The following is an 11,582-nucleotide window of genomic DNA, read 5'->3' on the forward strand; positions in this document are numbered from 1 at the left end:
CTCTCGTAATATCCCACTCGATGATATAAGAGTGGACATTTTTGTACCAAAGATTTTAGCCATAACATAAATTTAAAATTAGCAAATAAGATAAGATCACGTCCAACCTAAGATAGGAGATGGGATCAATGAATGGATCTCCTCCACATGCATGTGTGCTGATCAACGAGTGCTGAAGTTGCTTTCTAAGAATGGCATGACATGTGCCCTTGAAAACGCATGTGAAGGAGAAAAATGTGAATCGAAATTTGTGCAGCAAACCATGAGAAAAAAAACACGTGTTGAATGTTATACGGTATTAAGAAACTATATAAGTTGCAACAAAAGTGAGAAATATGCATCAGAAAAACTAAAACAACACCTGATTTTCACAACATTTGGTTTGATCACAAACAGAAGAATAAAGATGGACTCCCAAAACATGAGCTACCAAGCAGGACAAGCCAAGGGCCAAGCTCAGGTCTATGACATAACTTTCTCTTTGCTATGGTCTCATCATTTGCTCAATTTTGATAACTCAATCAAGTTTTTGTGCCAATGCAGGAAAAGGCCAGCAACTTGATGGACAAGGCTAGCAATGCTGCTCAATCTGCACAAGACTCCATGCAAGAGGTTTTTACTTTTATTTCTTAACATTTCTCCTAATCAATTAATAATGTGATTAGTAATCAAGACATAAGAAAAACATGCATGTTCTGTGTCTGTTTGGCTTACAGTTAAGAAAATCAATTATTATACTCTTTTTATTCTTTTTATAAGAAATAAAAGACTAAATTATTAAGACTAAGAAAAATAATTAAGTCTGTTATGTTTTCTATAAATATATATTTTATTTTAAAAATACCTATAATATTAAATAGTGTATTTAGTAATTTGTATATTTAATGTATCTTGAATTTATTATTTATTTCTTATAATAAGAACCAAGAGAATGCTCAATTTTGTTTTTTATAGAAAAAACTAAGAAGATACTTTTTAACAAATTACACCTATAATATAAGTATTTAGTTAAAATTATTTTTAACATATTCTAAATATGCTAAAAAATGGTTCAAAATTTATTCTATCAAATTTTTTTTTATCAATTAGAAAAAATGACCTACAATTTATTTTTACAATTACATTGTTTAAACATAAAAAAATTAATAATATTATAAATAATTATTTTTTAAATGAATTTAATTGCATTGTGTAACCTATATAGTCAACTTTATTAGTAGGATAAAACTTGATTTGATGTTGTTGTTATACTGTAAATAAATGTTTCTATTTTTCAATTACTTACGAATTTTTCTACCAGGTGCAACAATGTCTATAATAAAAAGTTATATAAAATAATTTTTTATAAGAAAATTATAATATTTAATACAATTAATAATGATATTGAATTATGTATTTTTTTAATAAAATTTTATTATATATAACTTTTCATCCCTTGCAATCTTGCATGTATTAAAAAAATTATACTTTAAAATCAAAAGAATAACTTTTTGTGATCAAACTTCAAGAGACATTTTACTATCTTTATAATCTTTAATAAATCAGAATAACCAAAAGTAAAGTTTAAATGTGTGTTATGTATAGGCTGGGCAGCAAATGAAGGCTAAAGCACAAGGAGCTGCAGATGCTGTGAAGAATGCAACAGGGATGAACAATTAGAGTAGCTAAATGGATCATTGTGATAGATAGTGCTTTCCATGAAATAAACCATGTTTTGCTAATTGATGTATTTTGCACAAACATGTATTTCATTTTATTTCAAGTGTAACCATTTCATTTCAATTCCATCGTATGTTTAGCAAAACCAAATGCAATAATGGGTTCATTAAAGTTTCAAATTTGAGTCTATAATATTCATGTCTTATTGCTTATAATAATTAAATTTTGTGGTTCAAATCATGTGACATTTGATGCATAACAGACTTAATATAATGACATTTTTATAACTTTTCATTAAAAGAGAATTTTAACAAACCAACTATTCAACTTAATATTATTGTAAAATAAATTAAATCTACACAAATTTCACACATTGTAAATATTAGTTAATACCTTGCCACCTCAATATGTTTTAACACGTTATACACTGTTTAAATATAACCAAATAGTTATTATTGGATTAAATACTGACAAATATTTAAATTTTGTAAAAATTTTAAATATATGATATTCATGATAGTATTATAATAATAAACTGTTGAATCAATATTAATTTAAGTTGTGATCTTTTATCATATTTTAAATTTAAAAATTAACTTTTATTAAATATAATACAATATTTATTATTAAGAATTAAAATTACAATTTTTTAAATTTATAACTTTTATTAATTTTTAAAATGATAAAATAATATATTTTTATTTATTATGTAGTAGTTATTTTAATTTAATAATTGGTTTAGATACCTAGCTTCTTTTTCTTTTTTTTAACCAAAATGACATTGTATTATGCATTCAATCAACAATAACATAAAGTCTAACGAGTTTTAGTTGATTGGTTTCGGTAAAATCGCATTGTGTAAATAAAATTGAAAGAGAATTTGGATTTATTAATTCAGACAACAAGTCATGGGCTCCCATAATTTGAATTTCACTAAATTAGCTGAATTGAATAAGTTTTAGTTTCCTTAATTTCATTCCGTTGAAACCCAATATATAGATCCAAACTAAACCAAATTAATTAATTAGCTTAATTTAATTTTTTTAAGTCTATCGAGCTAGTCTAAACTAATCGACTTTTCTACTTATGCTAACATATTATTATTTATAGGAATATTAATCAACAGCGCTATTCCTTAATTATTTGAAATTATTGATTAAATAATAGTTTAAAAAATAAATTTAAATTTCAAATCGTGTTTAATAATTTATATAAGTCATAAGTCAACCTTAATATATATATATATATATATATATATATATATATATTTTTGTAATTAATTATTAATTAATTTATTTTAAGATAAATATATTGCTAAAATAAATATAATTTCCATCATAGTCAATATATCCAGAACACTTATTTATACAGTACTGAAATAACATTATTACAATATTAAATAAAAATTTAATTAGAATACATAAATAGTGACCAAAAAAATTTATACTATCATCTAATAATTATATGACTATACTTTGAAATTGATCTCTAAATTTGTTAGATCAAATATTCCATTTTTTTAGATTTTAAAATATTTTTTATGGTCTGTAAAATTTTCCTTCGTCTACCAATTTAGTTCTAAAGGTCATTCTATGTTAGAAAACAATGACAAAACAGTAGTAGTTATGTGAATGTTTGTACTCATGTTTCTTATGCGAAGAAATACATTTTCATCTTTCAACTTAAATTTTTTTTTTTAAAAGGCCTTTGATTGTGTGTGGTTGTAAACTCTTTTTTTTTCTTCATTTTTTTAATTGAAAGAAAAAAATATACTTTTAAAATTGGTAAAGCTGAATTTACTCAAATCAATACTATACAAATTTGAATAAGCGTGACAAATAAATTAGTTCCTAAACATGAGGTTCTACAAATTAGAAACATATCTATAATAATAACAACATAAATTAGAAACATATCTACCATAATAACATTATCTTATCGCTTCCTTTAAGTTGGTGCATGCGAATTATGAATGTTCAATTTGACTATCAAGAAAAAGAATTGCGATCGACCAAGCACCTTGGGGAGTATGTCGGCTAGTTGTATATGGAGACATAAATTGGTTGAATGTTTATACTATTGATCTCATCTCGCACGAAATGACAATCAATGTCGATGTGTTTAGTCCGTTTATGAAAAGCTAAACTTTTAGCAATATGAATAATAGCTTAACTATCACATAAGACATACATTGCTTGAGGATGAGAAACACTGAGACAAGATAATATTTCCTTCAACCATTTTAGCTCACATGTGATGGTTGACAATGGACGATATTCAGTTTCGGTAGACGAACAATATACTGTATGTTGTTTTTTAGTCTTTTAAGAAATTGACGGATGACCTAAGAACACAAACTACCCTGTGAGAGATCGTCGAGTTAGAGGGTAAACAACCTAATCAGAGTCATACCAGCCATGCAATTTTAAGTCACTATCTCTGTGCAATAGAATTCTTTTTATGGGATTGCCTTTCAAATATCGAAACAATTTGCAATGCATCCTCTCATATTCATACCTTGGCTGTTGCATAAATTGGGAAAGAGTGTGCACATAGTATGAGAGTTTCAATCTTGTAAAGCAAAGATAGATAAGTCGTCCTACCAATCATCTATGCCGCTCTGGCTGGTCAAGAAGGGGACCATCAACAAGTGCCAAGTGATGATTCTATTCCAAAGTTGTGTTGGCTCATTTGGCTCCAATGAGACTAATTTTAGCAATTATATCTAACATATATTTTCGTTAGCAAAGGAAAATACCAGTTGAGGAACTAGTTACCTCAACTCTAAGAAAATACTTAAGAGTTCCTAAATCTTCAATGTGAAAACAAGCGTGCAAGCAAATCTTAATCGTTGGATAGCTTCTTAATTGTTTCTGCAAACAATTATGTCATCAACGTATACTAACATGACAAGGTGCATTTTTGATTTCTGCAGCACAAACAAAGCGTAATCATAGAGAGATTGTGAAAAACCATAGCATTTGAGGAAATTTTATAGCTTGGAGAATCAACACCTAGGAGCTCTTTGTGCAAGAACACGTTATGCACATCCATTTGGTGTAATTCTCGATTTCTCGTTGATGGAACTGCTAATACTATCTGAATAGTCACCATTTTTGCTACAGGAGAACTATCTGAATAGTCACCATTTTTGCTACAGGAGAAAAGGTCTCTGTATAATCTACCCCTTCTACTTTTTGATTTCTGAGGATGACCAACCGAATTTTAAATTTTTCTATTGTTCTGTTAGATTTATGCTTTATCTTTCAAACCCACTTGCAGCTAAGTGCCTTCTTCCCTTTGAAAAAAGATGCTATTGTCCACATTCCATTGGATTCAAGAGCTTGGATTTCACTTTGCATGGCTTCCCTCCATTTAATATGCTTCACAGCTTCAGCGTATGCGGTAGGTTCATGATAGTGTGTTATACTTGCAAGAAAAACATGATGTGCCAAAAAAAATTTGTCACAATTTACATAGTATGCTAAGGAATAGGATGCAACTAAGGGATGTGTTGGAGAGAGTAAATGAGAGAATGGGCTCAACTTCTAAATTGTGTTGGGCACATAGCCATGCAACCGAGTAGAGGGTTGCTTTACTCTATGTCCTTTACTAAGAAGTTTGGTCTCATGAAGCGTAGCATTCACGTATTCTTGTATAGTTGCAGGTACACTAAATTCAGGCCCAAGTTCTGTGATTCCTTTGTCCATCTCACTCCCCCTAACTTCAGTATTTAGTTCAAGACTGGTCTCAACTTGATTTATAGATTCATATTCTAAAACGCTGCCTGAAACCCCTAAATTTTCTTCAAGAGTGTCAACAACAGCTTCATCATAAAAGAACTCTATGTTTGGCACCATTATTAGCAAAAAGATATTTCGACTCAATAAACTCAACATCTCGAAAAACAAAAAATGTTTTTGTTTCCAAATCAAACAATTTCCAACCTTTCATACCATACCAATACCCAACAAATACATATTTTTTACTTCTACTGGCAAACTTTTCTCCTTTCCTTCCCAACATAACACAATGAACCAAATACTCTCAAGTGTTTCAACGAGAAGGTTTGTCCATGCAACACTTCATATAGAGATTTCCCATTTAACATGCTAGATGGAGTATAGTTTATCAAATAACCTGTAGTCAAAATACATTCTTTCTAAAATTCAATAATAAGGTTACCTGGAAACCATAGTGCTTGTACAACATTCAATATATGGCGATGTTTCTTATAACATCCTATACTTTGATTTAAATAAAATGAGGTTTGTTAAAGTATAATTGGAATAGATTTGGATAGAATTTATATTTAAAAAAAAAAATGTGAACAGTAAAATCGTCTATGAACAATGTCGATGAATAGTAAATCTGCCTATGAATAGTAAAACCGTGTATGAACAGTGAAACCGCCTATGTACAGTGACCGATGACGTCATTAGTGACATCATCATGACATCACATACGCGTATAGTTCGTGTACAGTAAGCGTGCACAGTGTTTTTGGCATGAACATTGACCGCGAACAGTGTTTCCGGCAATGAACAGTAAATTTTAAAAATTTTCTATAAAAAGGAAGTCTTACATGAAATTTTCATTTCTTCACTCCTATTCAAGGTTCTCAAAGGTTCTAAGGCTATATCTCACCATTTTCTCTCATACTAAACCCTCCTAAACTTATATTTCTCTTCAGATCTGTGATTCTACATCCGTTTTAAAGGATTTCAAGTAAGTTTCTCTAAGTTTGAAGTTAGATTTACCATTCATTTCTCTTCTTTTTCTTTTTCTTATAGATGTTCATGGTGTTCTTAGGAAAAACTTCGTTCTAGAGTTAAATCTTCGGTTAAATCTTTATAAAAGCTCTGTTTTGAGGTAAAGGAGGCTCTACTTTATCATTTTGTTATGTTTATTACTTGTATTCTCATAGATCTTGTCATGTATGTGATTATATGTGGAATAATCCTTGTTTTATGAGAAATAATCAGTGAAAAGTGAGAATAATTGGCTGTTTATGTGATTTTATAATGAATACATGGTGAAAATGTGATATTATGTTCAAATAGTGCATGATAAGGTATATTGAGGATGGTTGATATGATTTTATGATTTTGTGATATGAAATATACAAAGAGATGGATGTTTCATGTTTGAATATACTGTGTTTCATATAAAAATGATGTGTTTTATGAATATGCCATGGTTTGATGTATATGATGAAAAGTAGTAGAAATATGATGAAAAATATGTGTGAACATGAGAAATAGCATATGTGAACATGTGAATATACTTGAAAGAGTATGAGATGGAAAAAGGATATGATGTAAATAGTTACAGAGATACACTGGAAAAGTGGAAGATGGAGACGATATGGGATATCTTGGGGAAATGCAAAGTGGTGAGTGACATTTAGGATTGCGCATGGAATATTGTGTATGAATGCACCACATGGCCGCACACTCGTTTCCCGATTTGACTCTGACCATTACTTTTGTTAAAGAGCTGTCTATTGCATGTGTTGTATCCGTATTGCATTGGACCATCTGGCGACTATTTATATGGATATGTAAGACCTCGGGATAGAGGCATTGAATAACTGTAGCCACAGGACGCAGTAAGCGCGGATAAAAGTAAAAAAAAATTGTGAATCTGTGGAATATAATGTGTTGAGATGAGAACATGCTTTATATGACACTGTGATATGTAATGCCATGATGTTTTCTTTAATCGTGATAAGATGTGTTTTGTGATGAATATGTGTGTTATGTATGAGTGGTAGGGTAGAGACTCACCTTTATACAACATTTTTCAAGAAACCAGGTTGAATAGTACCAAGCTCATAGTGCATGGATGGATGAGAACTGCTGTATGACTTAGTTATTTTGAGTTATGTAATGGATATTTTCAGTTCTATAGCATTCTTTTGAAACAGTTGTAAAACTACTATTTATTTTTTGTTGCTGATGAAAATTTTAGGATCTTTATTTTTCTAAAAGTACTCATAAATTAATAAAATTTTACTCTATGAACTTTATATCATTTCATTGTTTCTTTCTCATTAGAGAGTTTTTGAAAGAAAATTTACTTTACTATTTAAATTTTTATGAGAATTTATCATATATTTAGAAAAGAAATATAAGGCGTTACATTTCCTTTTGACTCTTCCATTTTATTGTGGTGTCCTTGTGCAAGATGTTTGAAAAATATTTCTATGATAAAGAAAATAATTCTTAATAAAAATGAATTATGTCCGATTATCACTTCTAAATATCTTTACTTGTTTGTTATATTGTCTTTCTACCAAAGCAAAGAAATTAGTAGTGTTCTTGACATTTCTCTTTTATCAACAAGTAAATAAATCCAATAGCACGTGAGAAATTATCAACTATTGTTAAGAAATAAAATGATCTACATGAAGAAGGAGTTCTATATGCTCTCCACAAATCACAATGAACTAGTTCAAATGCACTATTTGCTTTGTAATCACTCAAAGGAAACTTTTCTCTAATTTGTTTGGCTCTAAGACAAACATTACAAGCCTCATTCAATGATTCACATTTTTTATTTTCACTAACACCAAAAACTAATTGTGTGATTTTCTAAGAAAGGTGTCCTAAATGGCTATGCCAGAGTTTCACGTGGTTCACTCTATCAACACGAAATGTCTTTGCTCCTTTAATTCCATGAAAGAAATAAAGTCCATTCCTTCGGTCACCTACTCCAATTAATATCCTTGTAGTGTGGTCCTGTATAACACACAATTTGTTAGTAACTTGCATAACGCAGTTGCATGCATCTAATAGTTGGGTTACAGTTATTAAGTTGCATTGCAACTTAGGAACATAGAGGACACTAGTAAGTTTTAGACCCCCATCAAGTACCACATCTCCTTCTTTGGTTGCAAGAGTGCTCTCACCATTCGAAAGTCCTACTAGACATGCTTAAATATCCCGTATGTTACACTTCAAATTTCATGTCATATGATTTGATGCTTCGTAGTCAATTATTCACGGAATGATGTTATATTTACTTGTCATCTTTTGGTTTGTCTCATTCAAGCTTGCCTTCCGAACATTCAACATTCCACTAGCACTTGCCATTGTTCATCATTCTATCCAGCAAGTCTGCTCATGTTGAAGTGTATATATTTTTTTAAAGCTTCAATTTTAAATAAAATTTTCCTCATTTATATCTCTAATTACTACTATATATTTTTTTACTATTAATTTGACAGTAGCATTCTGCTTCTATAATATACCTTGAATAGATTAATTAACGGTTCGTAGTTCACTCATAATATCCAATACATGTGTGGACACTTTTGCAACAAAGATTTTAGCCATAACATCAAATCAAAATTGCCCTATTATTAGAAAAAATGATAAGATCCCATCTAAGCTAAGGTTAGCCACTTTTCAAGAATGGCATGACATGTGCCCTTGAAAACGCACGTGAAGGTAGCAAAATGTGAATCAAAATTTGTGCAGCAAAACATGAGAAAGAAAACACGTGTTGAATGCTGTAGTATATTAAGAAACTATATAGGTTGCAACAAAAGTGAGAAATATGCATAAGAAAAACTAAAGCAACACCTGATTTTCACAACATTTGGTTTGATTACAACAGTTTAGGAGAAGAATCAAGATGGACTCCCAAAACATGAGCTACCAAGCAGGACAGGCCAAGGGCCAAGCTCAGGTCTATGACATAACTTTCTCTTTGCTATGGTCTCTTCATTTGCTCAATTTTGATAACTCAACCAAGTTTTTGTGCCAATGCAGGAAAAGGCTAGCAACTTAATGGACAAGGCTAGCAATGCTGCTCAATCTGCACAAGACTCCATGCAAGAGGTTATTACTTTCATTTCTCAACATTTCTCCTAGTCAATCGATCATGTGTTTAACAATCAAGACACAGGGAAACATTACATGTTCTGTGTATCTTTGGCTTACAGTTCAAAAATCAATTTTTATACTTTTTAATAAATTAGACCTTATAATAAAAATATTTGGTTAAGATTATTTATAACATATTCCAAATATGTTCAATAATAGTTCAAAATTTATTCTATCAACATTAATTTTAGATGCAAGATTATAATAAATGAAAGACAGTGATAATATGCGTATTTTCTATTACAATTGAAAAATTAATTCTCATTATTTATAATAAAATAGTGCATGTTTTGATAAAAATTTATGGCTTTTAGTGTTGACATGTATCTCATTTGTGCTCAATAATTTAAATTTAAATATACTAAATTATAAAATAAACACACCATAATCCAGTACGTTATTTGAACATTAAAAAGTTGGCAACATTATTTACAACTATTGCTATTTATCACTTTATAATAAATAAAATAAAATTTTAATTTGTTGTCCCAGTTTTTTGTGTACAAGAAACATCTATCCTATTTTATATTCTTTGATGAATTGGACCCAACTATGGTATTTTGTTGTGTATACATAGGCCGGGCAGCAAATGAAGGCTAAAGTACAAGGAGCTGCGGATGCTGTGAAGAACGCAACAGGGATGAACAATTAGTGTAGTTAAATGGATTATTGCTTCACTTAGAACCATGAAATAAAACTTGTTTTCTTGATTGGTGTATTTTTGCAGAAAGAAATTTGATTCCATTTTATTTCAAATGTAATCAATCACTTTGATTCCTTCATTTTACTGGAACCTATTTGGTTAACGAGTTGATTAAATGTTTAAATTTGATTAAATATTCTAATAAGTAATGCAGTAATATGCTTATAAAATGAAACTACTTCCTCCGGTCATCCAGTTTAACATCAAAAAGTGACTAGTAAAAACAATAATTATATTTATAAGATTTTGTTAACTTTAAGCTCTTAGTGAGTAGGATGAATAACAGTAAAAATTTATTAAAAAAAATATTTATTATATTTTTATAATTTTAATATAATAATAACATGTTCTTTTATAAAAAAAAATTTATTTGTAGATGCTTAAACTCAACTCTAAAAGTTGAGGTTAGCGAAACTCATATTTATATACTTAATATAAGTGATTAAGATTTTTGATTTAGATCTTTGTACTATCAATAATTTATCTATAATTACAAGTATCCTGATTTTTTCTTTTCTTTTATGTTTTTGTGCATATCTTGCACAAGTTTAATCTTTGTGAAAATCATTAGTTTCTAGATTTCTCCAGCGATCATCGAATTAATTTGGTAACCACAAATGATTTCAGACAGGAAAGCTCCTTTTACATACATCCTTAAAGTTATTTAATTTAATTTTTCAAGATGCATAAAACTTTGTGTTCATAATATATTTAAATATTTGCGTACTTAAAAGTATAAAACACTGAATTATATTATTAATTTATTATGTACAGTAGTTATTTACATCACAAAGTTAGTGATACTTCGAAAAAGAATTTAAACTATTTTTTATATAAAAAACTCTAAATCTAAAACTTTGTTTAAGCGATATCAAGTTATTTGTTATTTTGACAAATTTTGGTCGATAAAATTTAAACTATTTTCTTATTATGTAACAAATAACGTGCATCTAGAATATATAATAAAAATAAAATTTTTATTAATTTTTATTGAAATAAATAATACATTTTTATTAAAAATTACATTAAAATACACTAAAATTATGTTAACGGGTGCACTTTTAAATTTTTAGTAAAATATTTTTATTTTTAATTCCTTAACTAAGTATCCTAAAGGTCACTCTTGTTGACATTTTCTAAGAATTATGTATGATAAATTTTTATTATAATTCACAAGATATCACATAATTCAATGTATTATAATAGGGTTAAATAATATTTTTTATTAAAAAAATATAATATTTATTACACTTTTATATTCTTAATATAAATTAAAAAAGTATTTAAATAAAAAAAATATCATGTTGTTTATCTTCAACTTTAAGAAT

General features: G+C 28.7%; 2 protein-coding genes across 2 annotated transcripts; both read left to right on the top strand.

The window, feature by feature from the left end:
* Positions 1 to 406: 406 nt before the first annotated feature.
* LOC113867703 (stress-induced protein KIN2-like) lies at positions 407 to 1,659 on the top strand. Its single transcript, XM_027503142.1, has 3 exons — positions 407 to 460; positions 544 to 612; positions 1,585 to 1,659. Exons 1-3 carry the CDS (start codon positions 407 to 409, stop codon positions 1,657 to 1,659), a joined length of 198 nt encoding a protein of 65 aa, XP_027358943.1.
* A 7,641-nt stretch (positions 1,660 to 9,300) lies between these two features.
* Positions 9,301 to 10,203, top strand: LOC113867705 (stress-induced protein KIN2-like). The gene is made up of 3 exons (XM_027503144.1): positions 9,301 to 9,354; positions 9,438 to 9,506; positions 10,129 to 10,203. The coding sequence occupies exons 1-3, from the start codon at positions 9,301 to 9,303 to the stop codon at positions 10,201 to 10,203; spliced, it is 198 nt and encodes a 65-aa protein (XP_027358945.1).
* The last annotated feature ends 1,379 nt before the right edge of the window (positions 10,204 to 11,582 follow it).

Source organism: Abrus precatorius, unplaced genomic scaffold (genome assembly GCF_003935025.1).
Source record: "Abrus precatorius isolate BTA unplaced genomic scaffold, Abrus_2018 Scaffold5, whole genome shotgun sequence".
In the NCBI taxonomy this organism is placed as follows: Eukaryota; Viridiplantae; Streptophyta; class Magnoliopsida; order Fabales; family Fabaceae; genus Abrus; species Abrus precatorius.